Raw genomic sequence first — 23400 nt, 5'->3', positions numbered from 1 at the left:
TGTAGATGCTCCATATCCATTACTTTGAGTGTTTTATATAATGACTAAATGTGTTTATTTCTGTGTTGCAGGGGCAGTCAAGAAATGGAACAGCAAGGCCACAGAACATGACATAAGCAGAGCTGTGGGAGACCACCTCAAGCCCCTGGTAGAGCCGGGGGTGGTGTTTACCACTCCACCAGCAGAGCTGTGGGAGACCACCTCAAGCCCCTGGTAGAGCCGGGGTGGTGTTTACCACTCCACCACGCCTTCAGCAGGCTGGAAAAGTGATACTGTTTTTCATACTAAGATGGACCATCAGTCTGTTGATTGGTCAGTCATTGGATTCATTTGTTGAAATCAAATCAAGCTTTATTTATACAGCACATTTCAGACATGCAACACAATGGCTTCTCAGGAGAAAACAATGAAAATAAACAGGAATATTTAGTACACAAACATAAGAGGATAAAAAACAATAATACCAACTTAAAGACTAATGAGCATCCTAAGGAAATGCCATTGATTAAAATATTAAAATATCCAATCCAAAAATATAAGCTTGTTTTTTAGGATGGGCTCTGAAAGTCACTATGGGGGTGTCCACTGAAAGTTGACTAGTAACAACAACTGGGACCTAAAAGACACCCACCATAAGACCCACTAAATCTGCCCAAGAAGATGCAAACAAAAGAAAAATCCACACCAAACTTAAAGACAGGAAGCAAACCAAAAAGGTGGAGCAACTAAAGGTGTTGACTCTCCACATCTATCAAGACAACTGGAGCACTGGGCCAGACACTCTTAAATAGAACCTGGACCAGCTCAGGTGAAACACCTTCCCACTAACGAGATGGACAAGCCAGCACAGGTGTAACACATACTGACTAACGAGGTGACACCAATCAGTGTGTCCTACATGTTAACGAGCTATACGTGCTAAAGTCCAACCTCAAAACATAAATGGAAAAACCAAAGCCTGTAACACCTTCCCCTTAAGACAAAAAATATATCCTATATTTTTGTTGGACAACAGAAAACAATTTCCATTTCACATTATCAACTACAATGCTTCATGAGCCCAAACAAAACTCATCTCCAATACGGAAAAACGCGCAGTCAAAATAAATTGTGATCCATGGCAACGCACCGTCTAAACGCAAACCACAAATCTTTTTAACTCTTGAGACAATCAGCAACCAAGTTGTCCTTACAACAGACTTGTCTGATTTCAAGAGGAAACTCCTGCAATATCCGTAGTAACTTTCCACCTCACTGCGAAGCTTCTCTCTCTTTACAGGGATCACTCGATAGGCATGTTGTTGGATCGGGACCCAGTCCCCAATGTCATGCTCTAGTACATTTGGGTTGGCACATCTGAGAATGAACCCTGCTATTCTAAAAGAAAGGCAACAATGTCAATATATTTATACCCGAAAATTGTCAGTTGATTGCATAAATAATTATGATTACTAAAAAGTTACATGAATTGTAAACATGAATTACCAAAACCAAATGTACACCCCTTTGATAATATGTATTGTCAATAATTAACTTAATGGTAAGGCATGGTATAATAAAAAATGTTTAAAAAAAGGCATGGTATAATAAAAAATAAAATAAAAATTTGTTGTTGATTGCAGTCTTATTTTCAACGTCTTTTCAATTACATTGTGCTAGGTGGGATAGCCTCAATGTCAAAACACAGTTTTAATGTGTCCAAATCAATAATCAATTTGCAGAAACCTAAACATAACATGTGCTATTTACACAAACATCTGCCACAATAATCATATTTATTGTATTTTTTTAAACAAGCTCCTTATAAACTGCACAAGCACCAGAAACAGTGTTGTTTTGACAAGTAGCAATAAATCACTGATATCAATTAGGGGGGAAATCAGGTTGTACGTGATGTTGGAATGCATTTAAATGTAGGGGGTCGCTAAACAAAAGAACGCAACACTTATTTGTCATAACTAATCGATATCATGCTAAAATCATTTATGTGACAGGAGGGAGATGAGGTTGCACGTCCTGTTAAAACTAACAGCTCAAAAACCACACGGAATCTGGGAATAATGTGTACTTACTAAATCTCAAAAATAGTACTCTTTTAATTCAGAGCCTGGATTTCCCCCCTGAGGCTAATATCCATATCATGTTGAAATCAATAGAACAGGGGACAAACGTTTAGGGTTCTACATTGTGACATCATTAAAATACTCCTACTACAATGTTACATCATTCTACATTGTGACATCATTTAATTGATATCATGAAACAACTCCTTCATGTATTTTCTGATGATTAGTCAGAGATCTTTTATCAGATTATCTCTGGTCACAGCTATACATTGGCTCTCCTGTGTGTGTTCTCTGGTGCACTGTCAGAGAGCTAGATGCAGCAAAACTCTTCCCACATTGATAACAGCTATAAGGTTTATCTCCTGTGTGTATTCTCTGGTGCACTGTCAGATAGCCAGAAGTAGCAAAACTCTTCCCACATTGATCACAGCTATAAGGTTTCTCTCCTGTGTGTGTTCTCTGGTGCACTGTCAGTTGGCCAGATTGACAAAAACTCTTCCCACATTGATCACAGCTATAAGGTTTCTCTCCTGTGTGTGTTCTCTGGTGTAAAGTCAGAGAGACAGATGTAGTAAAACTCTTCCCACATTGATCACAGCTATAAGGTTTCTCTCCTGTGTGTGTTCTCTGGTGTAAAGTCAGAGAGCCAGATGTAGTAAAACTCTTCCCACATTGATCACAGGTATAAGGTTTCTCTCCTGTGTGTGTTCTCTGGTGTTTAGTCAGACTGCTAGATTTAGTAAACCTCTTCCCACATTGATCACAGCTATATGGTTTCTCTCCAGTGTGTGTTCTCTGGTGCACTGTCAGATCACTAGATGCAGCAAAACTCATCCCACATTGATAACAGCTATAAGGTTTATCTCCTGTGTGTGTTCTCTGGTGCACTGTCCGATAGCCAGAAGTAGAAAAACTCTTCCCACATTGATCACAGCTATAAGGTTTCTCTCCTGTGTGGATTCTCTGATGAATTTTAATGCCTGATGAGGAGGTGAATCTCTTCCCACAGTCAGAGCAGCAGTGAGATTTCTTCCCTGTGGATTTCCGCTGGTGTTTCTTGACGTGTTCTGATCTGGAGAGACTCTTCTCTGCCTCGTCAGCATCATGAGGTTGTTGAGGCTCCCCAGAGGATCCACGATAGTCCCGTATCTCTCCTGTGCGAACAACAAAGTCAGATGATTAAAGGTCCACAACAGTGGAAATCCACTGTAAAAGGTGATGCCAACAGCGTAGCCATGATGTTGTACAACAATTGATGTCTGTAATGAATGTTAACATTATTTGACAATTGTCTTAAAATGAGCAAGAATAGTCATATTTTAGTATTAACATTGATGATTGTAGGCTAGAAATAAGTTATTCATGTTGTTGAAACTCTAAGCAGTGTGCCAGACGACTTTTGGTCTCCAATATAAGCCCCTTTCTGTGTTTCCTAAAATTGCAGCACGAGGGCGATGCACATGCAATTTGGTTGTAGAAACTCCTCCCTGCTAATAAGGAAACCGATAGTTATGGATGTACTATATCTGATTAGAGCAAAAATGGTGAGCAAAGATTTTAGTTTTTCACAATGTATTCTGAATGTGAATGGGGGAAAACTCAGGGGAGTAACCTCCATTTCCAGGTTGCTTATGAGTGCATTTCACACTACTTTGGATTATAATTGTAAGGCTCGTTTGAATGTCCTGTGTAATATAATGTTTGCTACAGTATTAAGAAATATGTTTAATTATTGAAGAATCGCGTTAATGACAGTATCTATTTGGGTGTTGTCAATAAAGTTATGATTTTTTAAATGTATTTTTTATAAAAATTTTCCCCCACCTTTATTTAACCAGGTGTCCAGTTGAGAACAAGTTCTCATTCACAACTGCGACCTGACCAAGATAAAGCAAAGCAGTGCGACAAAAAAACAACACAGAGTTACACATGGGATAAACAAAAGTACAGTCAATAACACAATAGAAAAATCTATATACAGTGTGATGGAGTAAGGAGGTAAGGCAATAAACAGGCCATGCTATGGGTGGGTGTTGCTATGGTGACCAGTGAGCTGAGTTAAGGCGGAGCTTTACCTAGCAAAGACTTATAGATGACCTGGAGCCAGTGGGTTTAGCGATGAATATGTAGCGAGGACCAGCCAACGAGAGCATACAGGTCGCAGCGGTGGGTGGTATATGGGGCTTTGGTGACAAAACGGATGGCACTGTGATAGACTGCATCCAGTTTGCTGAGTAGAGTGTTGGAGGCTATTTTGTAAATTACATCACTGAAGTAAAGGATCGGCAGGATAGTCAGTTTTACGAGGGTATGTTTGGCAGCGTGAGTGTAGGAGGCTTTGTTGCGAAATAGGAAGCAGATTCTAGATTTAATTTGGGATTGGAGATGTTTAACGTGAGTCTGGAAGGAGAGTGTACAGTCTAACCAGACACCTAGGTAATTATAGTTGTCCACATATTCTAAGTCAGAACAGTCCAGAGTAGTGATGCTAGTCGGGGGGATGCTGGCAGCGATCGGTTGAAGAGCATGCATTTAGTTTTACTAGCGTTTAAGAGCAGTTGGAGGCCACGGAAGGAGAGTTGTATGACATTGAAGCTCATTTGGAGGTTTGTTAACACAGTGTCCAAAGAAGGGCCAGATGTATACAGAATGGTGTCGTCTGCGTCGAGGTGGATCAGAGAATCACCCGCAGCAAGAGCGACATCGTTGATATATACAGAGAAAAGAGTCAGCCTGAGAATTGAACCCTGTGGCACCCCCATAGAGACTACCAGAGGTCCGGACAACAGGTCCTCCGATTTGACACACTGAACTCTGTCTGAGAAGTAGTTGGTGAAGCTGGGGAGGCAGTCATTTGAGAAACCAAGGCTGTTGAGTCTGCCGATAAGAATGTGGTGATTGACAGAGTCGAAAGCCTTGCCTTAACCTTTATCACTAGACACCTCATAGTGAGCTACAGGTAGGAATCAGCAATGAATCCCAATAATGAGACACCTCTGGGGAGGGGTGTCAGCAACATTTAAAAAAATATATATACAGTGGGGAGAACAAGTATTTGATACACTGCCGATATTGCAGGTTTTCCTACTTACAAAGCATGTAGAGGTCTGTAATTTTTTATCATAGGTACACTTCAACTGTGAGTGACGGAATCTAAAACAAAAATCCAGAAAATCACGTTGTATGATTAAGTAATTAATTTGAATTTTATTGCATGACATAAGTATTTGATCACCTACCAACCAGTAAGAATTCCGGCTCTCACAGACCTGTTAGTTTTTCTTTAAGAAGCCCTCCTCTTCTCCACCCATTACCTGTATTAACTGCACCTGTTTGAACTCGTTACCTGTACAAAAAGACACCTGTCCACACACTCAATCAAACAGACTCCAACCTCTCCACAATGGCCAGGACCAGAGAGCTGTGTAAGGACATCAGTGATAAAATTGTAGACCTGCACAAGGCTGGGATGGGCTACAGGACAATAGGCAAGCAGCTTGGTGAGAAGGCAACAACTGTTGGCGCAATTATTAGAAAATGGAAGAAGTTCAAGATGACGGTCAATCACCCTCTGTCTGGGGCTCCATGCAAGATCTCACCTCGTGGGGCATCAATGATCATGAGGAAGGTGAGGGATCAGCCCAGAACTACACAGCAGGACCAGGTCAATGACCTGAAGAGATCTGGGACCATAGTCACAAAGAAAACCATGGATTAAAATCCTGCAACGCACGCAAGGTCCCCCTGCTCAAGCCAGCGCATGTCCAGGCCCGTCTGAAGTTTGCCAATGACCATCTAGATCAGGGGTGTCAAACTCATTCCACGGAGGGCCTAGTGTCTGCAGGTTTTTGGTTTTTCCTTTCAATAAAGCCCTAGACAACCAGGTGTGGGGAGTTCCTAACTAATTAGTGATGTTAATTCATCAATCAAGTACAAGGGAGGAGCGAAAACCCGCAGACACTCGGCCCTCCGTGGAATGAGTTTGACACCTGTGATCTAGATGATCCAGAGGAGGAATAGGAGAAGGTCATGTGGTCTGATGAGACAAAAATAGAGCTTTTTGGTCTAAACTCCACTCGCCATGTTTGGAGGAAGAAGAAGGATGAGTACAACCCCAAGAACACCATCCCAACCGTGAAGCATGGAGGTGGAAACAAAATTCTTTGGGGGTGCTTTTCTGCAAAGGGGACAGGACGACTGCACCGTATTGAGGGGAGGATGGATGGGGCCATGTATAGCGAGATCTTGGCCAACAACCTCCTTCCCTCAGTAAGAGCATTGAAGATGGGTCATGGCTAGTTCTTCCAGCATGACAACGACCTGAAACACACAGCCAGGGCAACTAAGGAGTGGCTCCGTAAGAAGCATCTCAAGGTCCTGGAGTGGCCTAGCCAGTCTCCAGACCTGAACCCAATATAAAATCTTTGGAGGGAGCTGAAAGTCCGTATTGCCCAGCGACAGCCCCGAAACCTGAAGGATCTGGAGAAGGTCTGTATGGAGGAGGAGTGGGCCAAAATCCCTGCTACAGTGTGTGCAAACCTGGTCAAGAACTACAGGAAACGTATGATCTCTGTAATTGCAAACAAAGGTTTCTGTACCAAATATTAAGTTCTGCTTTTCTGATTTATCAAATACTTATGTCATGCAATAAAATGCTAATTAATTATTTAAAATCATACAATGTGATTTTCTGGATTTTTGTAAGTAGGAAAACCTGCAAAATCGTCAGTGTATCAAATACTTCTTCTCCCCACTGTATAGTGTTTTATGATAAACCGTTTTTTACAAATCCGTCAAGACACCAACTTAGACTTTACAGTGAAATGCTTTACTTACAAGCCCTTAACCAACAGTGCAGTTCAAGAAGAAGAAAACGTTTACCAAGTAGACTAAAATAAAAAGTAATAATAAAAAGTAACACAATGAGAATAACAATAACGAGGCAATATACAGGGGGCACCGGTACTGAGTCAGTGTGGAGGCTATATACAGGGGGCACCGGTACTGAGTCAGTGTGGAGGTTACATACAGGGGGCACCGGTACTGAGTCAGTGTGGAGGCTATATACAGGGGGCACCGGTACTGAGTCAGTGTGGAGGCTATATACAGGGGGCATCGGTACCGAGTCAGTGTGGAGGCTATATACAGGGGGCACCGGTACTGAGTCAGTGTGGAGGCTATATACAGGGGGCACCAGTACCAAGTCAGTGTGGAGCCTATATACAGGGGGCACCGGTACCGAGTCAGTGTGGAGGCTATATACAGGGGGCACCGGGACTGAGTCAGTGTGGAGGCTATATACAGGGGGCACCGGTACCGAGTCAGTGTGGAGGCTATATACAAGGGGGCACCGGTACAGAGTCAGTGTGCGGGGGTACAGGCTAGTTGAGGTAATCTGTACATGGTGGGGGCGTAGTGACTATGCATAGGTAACAAACAACCAGCGAGTAGCAGCAGTGCACAAAATGGAGGGGGTGTGGGGGGTCAATGTAAATTGTCTGGTGGCGATTTCATGAATTGTTCAGCAGTCTTATGGCTTGGGGGTAGAAGCTGTTGAGGAGGCTTTTGTTCCTAGACTTGGCCCTGCGGTACCACTTGCCGTGCAGTAGCAGAGAAAACAGTTTATAACTTGAGTGACTGGAGTCTCTGACAATTTTGTGGGCTTTCCTCTGACACCGCCTATTATATAGGTCCTGGATGGCAGGAAGCTTGGCCACAGTGATGTACTGGGCTGTTCGCACTACCCTCTGTAGCGCCGAGCAGTTGCCATACCAGGTGGTGATGCAACCGGTCAGGATGCTCTCGATGGTGCAGCTGTAGAACCTTTTGAGGATCTGGGGACCCATGCCAAATCTTTTCAGTCTCCTGAGGGGGAAAAGGTTTTGTTGTGCCCTCTTCATGACTGTCTTGGTATATACCCACGTGGGTGATTGAAAGATGAACTGAGGTCCACACTCCAGTCCAGTTGATGGTGGTAATGCACCTTAAAGTTGGTTTCCAACCACCATATAGTCCAAAGAAAAAGAAGCCTGAAAGAAGGAGAAATGACGAGAAACGAATTTGGTTTACCTTTTGGGGCATCGCGAATGGTTACCTATTTTGATGTGATATGAAAGTATAATGTGAAATTATTTTGATGTGATATTTAAGTATAATGTGAAACTATTTTGATGTGATATTTAAGTATTGTGTGAACTTATGTTGATGTGATTTGAAAGTACAGCGTTTTATGTTTCTAGAAACGTATCGCAATTGAGAATCAATTCACATTTAGATGGAATATTTGACCTGCCAGAGCCAGTCTACCTCTGAAAATAACATACAGTCCTTGGACCCTGAGGAGTAACAGGGGCAGCAATCAGCAGTAGAAACATTAACAAAGCGTACTCCCTGCCCGTTTCAGTAAAAAGCTGAGGGATGGGGCTGGAGAAATGCAACCATCCATGATATCAACATTATAGTTTTAACCATGTTTAGAGGATATACAGTGTTTGTTTATCTTTACTGACAAACATTGGAGAAAATATAAGCTTATATTTTGGGTTCTGATGGGGTACGACAGTTGAACTAAGCTCATGAGGCATTTATAAGTGATTTCTTCAAGAAACAATGGGTACATATCATTAATGTGTACGTCCCAAAATGGATGTAACAACTGCTGATTGCCCCTTTAAGACTACATATTGGGCTAATCTAATAGGAGATATTGAGGACTACAGTATTTCAGGCATTGTCATTGGAGGCATTTGATCAATTGTTAATGTCTTGTTGATGGTCCACTCTTGATGTTCTACACGTTACAGTGTAGCTTCAGCCATTCCTACAGAACAACATTACAGTGTAGAACCCCTTTACTGCATATTGGTTCAACAACTGCAGAGACGGTACTTACTGGGGTTAAACAGATCTCCAACCTCCTCTTCTTCCTCCAATGTGACAGTAATCTCCCCCTCCTCCTCTTTCATACCAAAAACAGCCTCCTCTTCCTCCTCTTTCACAACAATGTTCAGCCCCAGACCCTCTTTCTCCGTCCAGCAGACTTCCTCTTCTTTAGCAGGAGGGCAGAAGCTTACTGACCTCATGTTCGGGGATGTTAGCTAACTAGCTATCATTAGCGACTAGGCTAGTGCTAATTTAACCAGCCAACTACTATAGCTGACTAATACAAAATAACGTAATATTCAATTAAATAGGTTAACAAGTAGATACGACAGAAGTGTGGCTAAAACACAGTAGGTAATATACACCGAAAGCGTATAAATAGCTTGAATCTTTCGGCTATGTTGGCTAGCAAGCTACCGGGGTGGTTGACGAGCTGTTGACGAAGAACCGTCCACTAGATTATACGTCACGCTGGCAGCGTCGCCTGAAAGACGCACATCGCCGTCTGCTGACTGGAGGGGAAACGCAGTTGAGGATCATATTTTATTTTCAGACAAAGATTATTGTAAATGGAATTAATTGAATAATACCATTATATTGAGACATAAAGACAGGAATGTGTTGATCGATTAGTGCGAATAAAAATGTTTACTACAGCACATTTAAGGCAGTTTCATTAAGTCAAACTAAATCTAAATAAGTAGCTAGCTACTGTAGGTCCATACTGCTCCTACATGGTGTAACAATACATCATGTAGATGTATATAATGAACAGACTAGGTCTATACTGCTCCTACGTGGTGTAACAATACATCATGTAGATGTATATAATGAACAGACTAGGTCCATACTGCTCCTACATGGTGTAACAATACATCATGTAGATGTATATAATGAACATACTAGGTCTATACTGCTCCTACATGGTGTAACAATACATCATGTAGATGTATATAATGAACAGACTAGGTCTATACTGCTCCTACATGGTGTAACAATACATCATGTAGATGTATACAATGAACAGACTAGGTCTATACCGCTCCTACATGGTGTAACAATACATCATGTAGATGTATATAATGAACAGACTAGGTCTATACTGCTCCTACATGGTGTAACAATACATCATGTAGATAATGAACAGACTATGTCTATACTGCTCCTACATGGTGTAACAATACATCATGTAGATGTATATAATGAACAGACTAGGTCTATACTGCTCCTACATGGTGTAACAATACATCATGTAGATGTATATAATGAACAGACTAGGTCTATACTGCTCCTACGTGGTGTAACAATACATCATGTAGATGTATATAATGAACAGACTAGGTCTATACTGCTCCTACATGGTGTAACAATACATCATGTAGATGTATATAATGAACAGACTATGCCTATACTGCTCCTACATGGTGTAACAATACATCATGTAGATGTATATAATGAACAGACTAGGTCTATACTGCTCCTACATGGTGTAACAATACATCATGTAGATGTATATAATGAACAGACTAGGTCTATACTGCTCCTAAATGGTGTAACAATACATCATGTAGATGTATATAATGAACAGACTAGGTCTATACTGCTCCTACATGGTGTAACAATACATCATGTAGATGTACATAATGAACAGACTAGGTCTATACTGCTCCTACATGGTGTAAAAATACATCATGTAGATGTATATAATGAACAGACTAGGTCTATACTGCTCCTACATAGTGTAACAATACATCATGTAGATGTCATTATGGGGTATTGTGATGTCATTATGGGGTATTGTGATGTCATTACATCATCATGTGGGACTTTAAGGCAATGCTGTTGTTGGTGAGTAAATTTTTTACTCCACTGCTTCCTACACTTTAAGTAAAGTGAAGGCGACTATTTGAGCCTCAGCCTTGATTTAAAATTTTATGGAATGTTAATAACTTTCATTGTCTTCAATGAAAAATGACCTTTCAAAAATGGAATGCAACATTGTATGGAACATTACTGTCAAGTGACTTGATGTCTACGGTGCCAAAGAGATTGATAGGTGGGAGTGTTGGGAGTGTCCAGTGTGTTGATTTAACGATAATAATGTCAAAATCCCACTTTTAACAACCATCAGAACTGGTTAAAAAAAGGTTGCATCCCAACGTGGCAATAAACAGCAACGTGACGCGTCACAATGAACTCAAACGTTTTACCATTGGAACACTTGATGTAATTAAATCAAACGTTTTACCATTGGAACACTTGATGTAATTAAATCAAACGTTTTACCATTGGAACACTCGATGTAATTAAGTCAAACGTTTTACCATTGGAACACTTGATGTAATTAAATCAAACGTTTTACCATTGGGACGCTTGATGTAATTAAATCAAACGTTTTACCATTGGGACGCTTGATGTAATTAAATCAAACGTTTTACCATTGGAACACTTGATGTAATTAAATCAAACGTTTTACCATTGGGAGGCTTGATGTAATTAAATCAAACGTTTTACCATTGGAACACATGATGTAATTAAATCAAACGTTTTACCATTGGAACACTTGATGTAATTAAATCAAACGTTTTACCATTGGGACGCTTGATGTAATTAAATCAAACGTTTTACCATTGGAACACTTGATGTAATGAACTCAAACGTTTTACCATTGGAACACTTGATGTAATTAAATCAAACGTTTTACCATTGGAACACTCGATGTAATTAAATCAAACGTTTTACCATTGGAACACTTGATGTAATTAAATCAAACGTTTTACCATTGGAACACTTGATGTAATTAAATCAAACGTTTTACCATTGGAACACTTGATGTAATTAAATCAAACGTTTTACCATTGGAACACTTGATTCACATTCTCCATGGTTGTCTCCAGCATGCTAAAGCGTTCACAGCTGGCGATCCCTCATCGTGATTGGTTGTTCCCCACCATTTGCAACAACGTCACTGAGCACCATCACTGTCTTTCCTTCGTGGATCTCCTGCATGTTTACATATCTGGCATTACTCATCTCATATGTATATACTGTATTCTATCCTATTCTACTGTATCTTAGTCTATGTATTACTCATCTCATATGTATATACTGTATTCTATCCTATTCTACTGTATCTTAGTCTATGTATTACTCATCTCATATGTATATACTGTATTCTATCCTATTCTACTGTATCTTAGTCTATGTATTACTCATCTCATATGTATATACTGTATTCTATCCTATTCTACTGTATCTTAGTCTATGTATTACTCATCTCATATGTATATACTGTATTCTATCCTATTCTACTGTATCTTAGTCTATGCATTACTCATCTCATATGTATATACTGTATTCTATCCTATTCTACTGTATCTTAGTCTATGTATTACTCATCTCATATGTATATACTGTATTCTATCCTATTCTACTGTATCTTAGTCTATGTATTACTCATCTCATATGTATATACTGTATTCTATTCATTAACAAATACTAAGAGGGACCAAGAGTCTGTTGATTGGTCAGTCATTGGATTCATTTGTTGAAGTCAAATCAAGCTTTATTTATACAGCACATTTCAGACATGGATGCAACACAATGGCTTCACAAGAAAAAACAAATGTAAAAAAATGAAATATTTAGTACACAACAGAAGACTAACATCTGAAAGACTAATGAGCAGCCTAAGGAAATGCCATTGATTAAAATATTAATTGGATGCAATGCAAAATTCAAGGTATTTTTTTTTTAGGAGGGGTTCATCGCTCCCTGGTACCATATAGAACAGAAACAGTAACTCATGCCCTGGAATGTGGTCTCTTTAGGTTTTATCACACAAAAGACATTGTAAATCTCCTGTCAATGTTTTCTCCCAGAGGCAAGTCCTCAGTAGAACACACAGACACTATAGTTCTAAGAACCCTCTATTCTGTTGCATAAAACAACCATTTGATGCAATAAAAGTATTATAACATAATGTTGCAGTTTAGCTCTCAGTGTCCACTGAAAGTTGACTAGTAACAACAACTGGGACATGAAAGACACCCACCATGAGACCCACTAAATCTGCCCAAGAAGAGAAAAACTAAAGAAAAAACCCACAACAAACTTAAAGACAGGAAGCAAACCAAAAAGGTGGAGCAACTAAAGGTGTTGACTCTCCACATCTATCAAGACAACTGGAGCACTGGGCCAGACACTCTTAAATAGAACCTGGACCAGCTCAGGTGAAACACCTTCCCACTAACAAGATGGACAAGCCAGCACAGGTGTAACACATACTGACTAACGAGGTGACACCAATCAGTGCATCCTACATGCTGACGAGCTATACGAGCTAAAGTCCAACCTCAAAACATAAATGGAAAAACCAAAGACTAACTAACACCTTAAGAGTTTGCTCACCAACAACAGAAAACAACTTCCATTTCACATTATAATCAACTACAATGCTTCACCTTCTACAATATAAACATGGTGTCTGTCTACTGGCAAACAACAATTAAAAACAATATTTATTTTTTATTATTCCCACAAAGATTTTTCTTTCTATAGCTTCTAGAACTCTCGTCTTCCTAAAACTCACTCGCTTCTAGAACTCTCGTCCCCTTGGAACAAGCCCAAACAAAACTCATCTCCAATACGGAAAAACGTGCAGTAAAAATAAACTGTGATCCATGGCAATGCACTGGCTAAATACAAAACACAAAACATTTTGACTGCACCCCTTGAGACAATCAGCAACCAGGTTGTTCTCACCACGGACATGTCTGATTTCAAGAGGAAACTCCTGCAATATCCGTAGTAACTTTCCACCTCACTGCGGAGCTTCTCTCTCTTTTCAGGGTTCACTAGATAGGCATGTCGTTGGATCGGGGCCCAGTCCCCAATGTCATGCTCTAGTACATTTGGGTTGGCACATGTGAGAATGAACCCTGATATTCTAAAAACAGGGCAACAATGTCAATATAATTGTACCAAAAAACTGTCAGTTGGTTGCATGAATAATTTTCATTACTAAATGTTACATGAAATGTAAATATGAAATATTTGATTGCATAGTATTATTTTCAATGGCTTTTCAATTACATTTTGCTAGGTGGGATAGCCCACTGTCAAAACACAGTTTTAACGTGTCCAAATCAATAACCAATATGCAGAAACAGTTTGGGATAAATTGAAAACCTAACATGTGGTATATACACAAACATCTGCCACAATAATTATCTTTTTTTAAAACAAGCACCTTATAAACTGCACAAGCACCAAAAACAGTGTTGTTTTGACAAGTAGCAATAAATCACCGATATCGATTAGGGGGGAAATCCGGTTGTACGTGCTGTTGAAACTAACAACAAACAAAAAAACATGGAAATGGGAGATATATTTTAGCTCACTGGTTAGAGGACAACCTGCAGAAGACAGTCAGCTAAGACTTACAGCTATAAGGTTTCTCTCCTGTGTGTGTTCTCTGGTGTATAGTTAGATAGCGAGAAGTAGAAAAACTCTTCCCACATTGATCACAGCTAAACAGATTCTCTCCTGTGTGTGTTCTATGGTGTATATTTAGATAGGTAGAAGTAGAAAAACTCTTCCCACATTGATCACAGCTATAAGGTTTCTCTCCTGTGTGTGTTCTATGGTGTATAGTTAGATAGCTAGAAGTAGAAAAACTCTTCCCACATTGATCACAGCTAAACGGTTTCTCTCCTGTGTGTGTTCTCTGGTGCACTGTCAGATTGCTAGATTGACTAAAACTCTTCCCACATTGACCACAGCTAAGAGGTTTCTCTCCTGTGTGTGTTCTATGGTGTATATTTAGATAGCCAAAAGTAGAAAAACTCTTCCCACATTGATCACAGCTAAAAGGTTTCTCTCCTGTGTGTATTCTCTGGTGCACTGTCAGAGAGCTAGATTGACTAAAACTCTTCCCACATTGACCACAGCTATAAGGTTTCTCTCCTGTGTGTATTCTCTGGTGCATTGTCAGATAGCCAGATCGAACAAAACTCTTCCCACATTGATCACAGCTAAACGGTTTCTCTCCTGTGTGTATTCTCTGGTGCACTGTCAGATCTCCAGATTGACTAAAACGCTTCCCACATTGACCACAGCTAAGAGGCTTCTCTTCTGTGTGTGTTCTCTGGTGTATATTTAGATGGCTAGAAGAAGAAAAACTCTTCCCACATTGATCACAGCTAAATGGTTTCTCTCCTGTGTGTATTCTCTGGTGCACTGTCAGATCTCCAGATTGACTAAAACTCTTCCCACATTGACCACAGCTATAAGGTTTCTCTCCTGTGTGTATTCTCTGGTGCACTGTCAGATCTCCAGATTGACTAAAACTCTTCCCACATTGACCACAGCTATAAGGTTTCTCTCCTGTGTGTGTTCTCTGGTGTGAAGTCAGCTGGCTAGATTTAACAAAACTCTTCCCACATTGAGCACAGCTATATGGTTTCTCTCTTGTGTGAATTCTTTGATGTATTTTAAGTTTTACTGAGGAGTTTAATCTCTTCCCACAGTCAGAGCAGCGGTGAGATTTCTTCCCTGTGGGTCTCTGCGGGTGTTTCTTGAGGTGTTCTGATGTGGAGAGACTCTTCTCTGCCTCTTCAGCATCATGTTGTTGTTGAGGCTCCCCAGAGGATCCACTATAGTCCCGTATCTCTCCTGTGTGAACAACAAAGTCAGACAGACGGTTTATTAAGGCCCACAACAGTAGAAATCCACTGTTTATTTGAGGTGAAAGGTGATGCCCAGAGCGTACCCATGAAGTTGTACAACAATTGATGTCTGTTAAATTATTTTATAATTGTCTTAAGACAGTCAAGACCTAAGCAGTGTGCCAGACGACCTTTGGTCTCCAAAAAAGGACCCCTCTGTGTTCTGTGCTAAAATGGCAGCGATGCACATGCATTGTAATTGTAAAGCTCGTTTGAATCTCCTATATGTTTGTGTTATTGTCGTAAAATGCTCTATAGCTAGCTTTGCCATCAGCCTGAAACTGAGGGTTTGTACATTAAGTGTTTAACAAATTGGCCCATAACTTCACCTAACAACAACATAGACCTACTGTAGGACCCATAACGTCACCTAACAATAACATAGACCTACTGTAGGACCCATAACTTCCCCTAACAACAAGATAGACCTACTGTAGGACCCATAACTTCACCTGACAATAACACAGACCTACTGTAGGACCCATAACTTCACCTAACAACAACATAGACCTACTGTAGGACCCATAACTTCACCTAACAATAACACAGACCTACTGTAGGACCCATAACTTCACCTAACAACAACATAGACCTAGGACTATAAATCATTTAATATTTCAGGTGAAACATGGAAACTAAAATGTCTGTCATGACATTTCTTAACCTGATCACTAGATAATTTTGTGAATAATCCCACTAGACTACTCTGTAATGTTTTGTCATTCTAAATGTCCTGAATAAAGGAAAATAGCTCTGTGTGTTGTACAATAGCCTATCCATCAAGGAACAGTTCTCTACACATTATGAGCTAAGTATCTCTGTGTCCAAACAGACTAACGAGAGCCTACAGTAAATCAAGCAGACAATAACACATTGTCTGCTTGAGGTCGACCGATTATGATTTTTCAACGCCGATACCGATTATTGGAGGGCCAAAAAAGCCGATACCGATTAAATCGGCCGATTTAAAAAAAATAAATGTTTTTATTTATTTGTAATAATGACAATTACAACAATACTGAATTAACACTTATTTTAACTTAATACATCAAAATCAATTTAGCCTCAAATAAATAATGAAACATGTTCAATTTGGTTTAAATATTGCAAAAACAAAGTGTTGGAGAAGAAAGTAAAAGTGCAATATGTGCCATGTAAGAAAGCTAACGTTTAAGTTCCTTGCTCAGAACATGAGAACATATGAAAGCTGGTGGTTCCTTTTAACATGAGTCTTCAATATTCCCAGGTAAGAAGTTTTAGGTTGTAGTTATTATAGGAATTATAGGACTATTTCTCTCTATATCATTTGTATTTCATTAACCTTTGACTATTGGATGTTCTTGTAGGCACTTTAGTATTGCCAGTGTAAGAGTATAGCTTCCGTCCCTCTCCTCGCTCCTCCCTGGGCTCGAACCAGCAACACAACGACAACAGCCACCATCGAAGCAGCGTTACCCATGCAGAGCAAGGGGAACAACTACTAGAAGGCTCAGAGCGAGTGACGTTTGAAACGCTATTAGCGCGCGCTAACTAGCTAGCCATTTCAGTTCGGTTACACCAGCCTCATCTCGGGAGTTGATAGGCTTGAAGTCATAAACAGCGCAATGTTTGACGCACAACAAAGAGCTGCTGGCAAAACGAACGAAAGTGCTGTTTGAATGAATGCTTACGAGCCTGCTGCTGCCTACCACCGCTCAGTCAGATACTTAGATACTTGTATGCTTGTATGCTCAGTCGGATTATATGCAACGCAGGACACGCTAGATAATATCTAGTAATATCATCAACCATGTGTAGTTAACTAGTGATTATGATTGATTGTTTTTTATAAGATAAGTTTAATGCTAGCTAGCAACTTACCTTAGCTTACTGCATTCGCGTAACAGGCAGTCTCCTTGTGGAGTGCAACGAGAGGCAGGTGGTTATAGCGTTGGACTAGTTAACTGTAAGGTTGTAAGATTGGATCCCCCGAGCGGACAAGGTGAAAATCTGTCGTTCTGCCCCTGAACATGGCAGTTAACCCACTGTTCCTAGCCCGTCATTGAAAATAAGAATGTGTTCTTAACCGACTTGCCTAGTTAAATAAAGATTAAATAAAGGTGTAAAAAAACGGCCAAATCGGTGTCCGAAAATACAGATTTCCGATTGTTATGAAAACTTGAAATCGGCCCTAATTAATCGGTCGACCTCTAATTACAAACATCAATTTGTTAGGGATGTTGGATCCAAGCACGGCATAACTGTCTTTACCAGAGTAATGAATGAAGAAGCACTTTGGTTGTTGTTGCATGTCGTGATGTTTGTCATTTGACTGTCATTCAGAAAATGATTTCCTGGATCAGCTGATGATAGTTGAACACGTGACTAACTAAACAGCTACAGTATTAAGTATTATGTGTAATTATTGAAAAACCACGTTAATGACAGTATCCATTTGGGTGTTGTCAATAAAGTTAAGGGGACTTTCAGTTAGAACCATTGGATTTAGCAAACTCTGAAATGATTTAGGATTTCTGTTCCCATGAAAACTGTTTTCCCAGCGTAACATAAAGAGACACTAAATGTGACGTAGTTAGAGAGCATTTCAGAGATCTGAATACAAAAAAACTGTCCGACAGCAATATTCAGTATTTAAGTTGAAGTTCATCATATGACAACCTTAACGTTATGACTATAACTATTGTTCCCTGAAGGAGGGAAAATAGGTACAACATACTATCATATCCACGCCTCGCTGGAATCCCCTCCTTCCACAGGTGATGAGCGTGAGGCTTGGATTTTATTCCTTAAATTTAATACCGCTCTTCACCACCCCAGGAAAGGGCGGGGACAAACAGGTGTTGTACCTCGTTTCTCTCCTTCAGGGAAGTGTAATTATAATCAAAGTTACACTCCCTTTCAGTCAGTCAACTTCGGAACAACATACTATGGGGAAATACAATAATTCCCCAGCCGACCCAAACGGATACTAAATGAAACGGCCCCTGGCAGATCACCCAGACCTGACCCCGCAAGATGCGTCAGTGGTCAATTTATTAATTGTCTTTTGTTTGAAACACTCCTGTCAATGTTGAGTAAGGACGTACACCTGATTACCCATATAGTAGTAGGACTAGTCTACCTGGTTACACATATAGTAGTAGGACTAGTCTACCTGGTTACACATATAGAAGTAGGACTAGACTACCTGGTTACACATATAGATGTAAAACTAGTCTACCTGGCCGGCACACAAATGTAGGCCTATAAATGTGCCCATTTGGGGATGTCTGATAGTATTTCTGATTGTCTTAACGCTGAACCACTAATGAGTTGTGGAGCTTCTCAAAGTAATTTCTTCTTCACAACCAAACAGCAAGTAAACAAAGTCTAATCACAATCAATTGCGAATGACAATAGTTCTTCAAAGTATTTTTGTAAAATATTTCCAGCTCTCGCCATTTCGATAAACACACGGCATAAAAGGGAAAAATGTAATGCTCTGATCCAGTGGAAATGTCATAAAATACCTGATTACTGTCCAGAACTCACTGGAGCAGGAAACTGAGGGCCTGGAATATTTTATATAATGTTGCAAGCTTGCTATCCGAGTTTCCTGACCCAGTTGATAGTTGATACAATGTTTCAAGTTTGTTGTAGACAGGCCATTTGCAGCCAATGTGATTTCTAGGATATTTATTTCTATCAGGATATTTTCTACCTGCAGAATGCAATGTTTTTATTTGTTGGCTTTATGTAGGCTATTTTTTTACATAGTTGGCAATGGCAATAAAAGTTATTTAGATTTGTATAATATTCATTTAGATAGATTGTAGATTAATCACAGACAATAATTTTGAGATACTATTATAAATTAAATGAAACTGTTCCAGTAAAATGTGCATATGAAAATCATAACTGGCACGCAGATTGGTAGAAATGGTCAGATAAATTGGCACTCCAACTGGAAAAGGTTGCAGACTGATGGTGTAGTCTATTACTAGTCTATTAGTATATCTATCTGTAGACTATTCGTCTAATACTGAAAACTTCAGGAGCAAAACGGCAGAATTTACGAAGTCCAGCAGCGGAGGGGGGACTCCCTCTGGTCGGGTTATGTTGACGACCGGCTCCCTCTGGTCGGGTTATGTTGACGACCGGCTCCCTCTGGTCGGGTTGTGTTGACGACCGGCTCCCTCTGGTCGGGTTGTGTTGACGACCGGCTCCCTCTGGTCGGGTTGTGTTGACGACCGGCTCCCTCTGGTCGGGTTGTGTTGACGACCGGCTCCCTCTGGTCAGGTTATGTTGACGACCGGCTCCCCCCGGGTCGGGTTAGGGTGACGACCGGCTCCCCCCTGGTCGGGTTATGTTGACGACCGGCTCCCCCCGGGTCGGGTTATGGTGACGACCGGCTCCCCCTGGTCGGGTTATGTTGACGACCGGCTCCCCCCGGGTCGGGTTATGTTGACGACCGGCTCCCTCTGGTCGGGTTATGTTGACGAGCGGCTCCCTCTGGTCGGGTTATGTTGACGAGCGGCTCCCTCTGGTCGGGTTATGTTGACGAGCGGCTCCCTCTGGTCGGGTTATGTTGACGAGCGGCTCCCTCTGGTCGGGTTATGTTGACGAGCGGCTCCCCCTGGTCGGGTTATGTTGACGAGCGGCTCCCCCTGGTCGGGTTATGTTGACGACCGGCTCCCTCTGGTCGGGTTATGTTGACGACCGGCGCCCTCTGGTCGGGTTATGTTGACGACCGGCTCCCTCTGGTCGGGTTATGTTGACGACCGGCTCCCTCTGGTCGGGTTATGTTGACGACCGGCTCCCTCTGGTCGGGTTATGTTGACGAGCGGCTCCCTCTGGTCGGGTTATGTTGACGACCGGCTCCCTCTGGTCGGGTTATGTTGACGACCGGCTCCCTCTGGTCGGGTTATGTTGACGACCGGCTCCCTCTGGTCGGGTTATGTTGACGACCGGCTCCCTCTGGTCGGGTTATGTTGACGACCGGCTCCCTCTGGTCGGGTTATGTTGACGACCGGCTCCCTCTGGTCGGGTTATGTTGATGACCGGCTCCCTCTGGTCGGGTTATGTTGACGACCGGCTCCCTCTGGTCGGGTTATGTTGACGACCGGCTCCCTCTGGTCAGGTTATGTTGACGACCGGCTCCCTCTGGTCGGGTTATGTTGACTACCGGCTCCCTCTGGTCGGGTTATGTTGATGACCGGCTCCCTCGGGTCAGGTTATGTTGACGACCGGCTCCCTCTGGTCGGGTTATGTTGACGACCGGCTCCCTCTGGTCGGGTTATGTTGACGACCGGCTCCCTCTAGTTATGACTTCGAGTCATTTGTGTGTCTTAATTATTTAATCAAACAGAATGCTTAAAGCATCATACAAGTTCAGTACATACAGATTTTATAAAAACACATGGGGCGATTGGTAGAAAGAACAGATGACTCTTGGTTGACCAAGATGTATTTTAGTTGGGGACAGCACTAGAACATGATTTTGGGGATCCCAGGTGGCGCAGCGGACACTGCATCTCAGTGCTTGAGGCGCCACTACAGACACCCTGGATCAAATCCAGGCTGTATTACAACCGGCCGTGATTGGGAGTCCCATAGGGCGGCGCACAATTGGCCCAGCATCGTCTGGTGTAGGCAGTCATTGTAAATAAGAATTTGTTCTTAACTGACTTGCCTAGTTAAATAAAGGTTACATTTAAATAAATAAGTAAATAGTGTTTCATGACAAACCATTTTCTACAAATCTGTCAAGGCACCAACTTTGAGAAGGGTTTAAAACAAAGGTTTCAAACCAATTCATGAATGTAATTGCATCTAGGTATGTCTTGCCTTTAATGTAAGGGCATGAAAAAAATTGGCTGAATATTATACAATGACTTATCAACAGCTCTAATAATTTGCCTCCACAGGAAATCTTCACTGGCAATTCTAGAATATACTATATAGCCTAGAAACCTGGTTAAACTATCATTATGACATCATGGATGAATTCTAGAATATACTATATATCCTAGAAACCTGGTTAAACTATCATTATGACATCATGGATGAATTCTAGAATATACTATATAGCCTAGAAACTTGGTTAAACTATCATTATGACATCATGGATGAATTCTAGAATATACTATAGAGCCTAGAAACCTGGTTAAACTATCATTATGACATCATGGAGGAATTCTAGAATATACTATATATCCTAGAAACCTGGTTAAACTATCATTATAACATCATGCATTGCCAGTCCTTGTATTCATAGTGTAGTGAATTCAGGGGGTCGCCCTGAGCTGGACTCAAACCTGGGTCCAGCGACTGTCAAGCCAACACCTTATAACTGTTACGCCAAGATGTCTGAACTTCTTGACGAGGTCGCTAGGTGTTGGGTTACGGTTGCTACAATAGCATTCTCTATGATTTTGAGAGTGGTTACATTTCTCCAGCACCCATCCCTCAGCTGTTAACCAAACCAAGTCTCTTGGCAGCCATTTTGTTGCTGTTTAAATACTAGGTTGTCCCTTTAAAAAAAACACACATCAATCAACCAATCTGAAGTTGAAACAATAACACAGCAGTCATTCCACCACTGTTTTGGTAATAAGATGATGATGGGGCTGGAGTCATTTAACTACTCTCAAATTCATAGACAGACCTATGGATGAAAGGACTGACCATCCATGATATCAACATTATAGTTAACCATGTTGAGGCTATACAGTGTTGATTTACATTGTTTCTAAACATTGGAGTAAAAAAAACTTATTTGGGGTTCTGATGGGGTACAACAGTTTAACTAAGCTCATGAGGCATGTGTTATATTCTCCAAGAATCAATGGCTATAAATAAATCATTTAAAAGTCAAAATATGGATGTAGCAATTGCAGATTTCCCCTTTAACACCAAACATCAGTTCAACAACTGCAGAGTTTGTACCTCTGTATTTAAGACAGTACTTACCAGTGGTAATCACGGCCCGGTTTCTCAAAACCATCTTATGGCTAAGTTCATCTTTAGAACCACTGGATGCCTTAAATTGCGTTTGGGAAATCGGGCCCAGATATCCAGTTTCCTCCTCCTCTTCTTCCGATGAGACCGTATTCTCCCCCTCCTCCGCTTTCACTTCAAAAAGTGAATCCTCCTCATCTTTTACTGTAACACCCTCCTCCTCTTTCACTGTAACATCCTCCTCCTCTTTCACTCTGAACGCGTCTTCCTCTTCTTTCACTGAAACGTCTTTCTCTTCTTCTTTCCATGTAACAGCCTCACCCTCTACTTGTTTTTGTATTGTAACATCCTTCTCTTCCTCCTCCTCTTTGATGAGAGCTTCTTTCTCCGCCCAGCAGACCGTCTCTTCTTCAGCAGGAAGAGAGTAATTTAGTGAACTCATGGTCGGAGATGTTAGCTAGCTAGGCTAATGCTAACTTAACCAGCCCGCCAGCTGAATAATAACAACAGCACCGTAAATATGAAATGAAATAGGATAACTAACTAACTAGACGACAGAAGTGGTTTTAAAATACAGTGGCTAATATACACTAAAGCGTCTAAAGAGTTTTATGGGTTGGGCTATTTTGTCTAGCAAGCTACCGAGGTGGCGGACTAATTGTTGCTGCTGCTGAAAGAAGCGTTCCGTCCACTAGATTATACGTCACACTAACAGCATTGCGTTCCGTCCACTAGATTATACGTCACACTAACAGCATTGCCTTAAAATCGCACACCGCCATCGG

General features: G+C 41.1%; 1 protein-coding gene across 1 annotated transcript; it reads right to left on the bottom strand.

Moving 5' to 3' along the window:
- Positions 1-1723: 1723 nt before the first annotated feature.
- LOC129842462 (zinc finger protein 420-like) lies at positions 1724-23167 on the bottom strand. The gene is made up of 4 exons (XM_055911027.1): positions 22628-23167; positions 14395-15623; positions 8959-9163; positions 1724-3220 (listed from the first exon to the last, which is right to left on the bottom strand). Exons 1-4 carry the CDS (start codon positions 23055-23057, stop codon positions 2313-2315), a joined length of 2772 nt encoding a protein of 923 aa, XP_055767002.1. The 5' UTR covers positions 23058-23167; the 3' UTR covers positions 1724-2312.
- Positions 23168-23400: the final 233 nt, after the last annotated feature.

This window comes from Salvelinus fontinalis, unplaced genomic scaffold, assembly GCF_029448725.1.
Source record: "Salvelinus fontinalis isolate EN_2023a unplaced genomic scaffold, ASM2944872v1 scaffold_0041, whole genome shotgun sequence".
NCBI lineage: Eukaryota > Metazoa > Chordata > Actinopteri > Salmoniformes > Salmonidae > Salvelinus > Salvelinus fontinalis.
The sequence above is the reverse complement of the archived record's forward strand: the minus strand, read 5'-3'. Positions and strand labels throughout refer to the sequence as shown.

Coding starts and splice junctions, on each gene's coding strand:
- LOC129842462 (XM_055911027.1), bottom strand. CDS start 23,057: ATGAGTTCACTAAATTACTCTCTTCCTGCTGAAGAAGAGACGGTCTGC. Junction 9,164..14,394: donor CAGGAGAGAAACCTTATAGC/TGTAAGTCTTAG, acceptor ATAGCTAGTTAG/CTAACATCCCCGAACATGAG. Junction 3,221..8,958: donor TGGAGATCTGTTTAACCCCA/GTAAGTACCGTC, acceptor TTGTTCGCACAG/GAGAGATACGGGACTATCGT.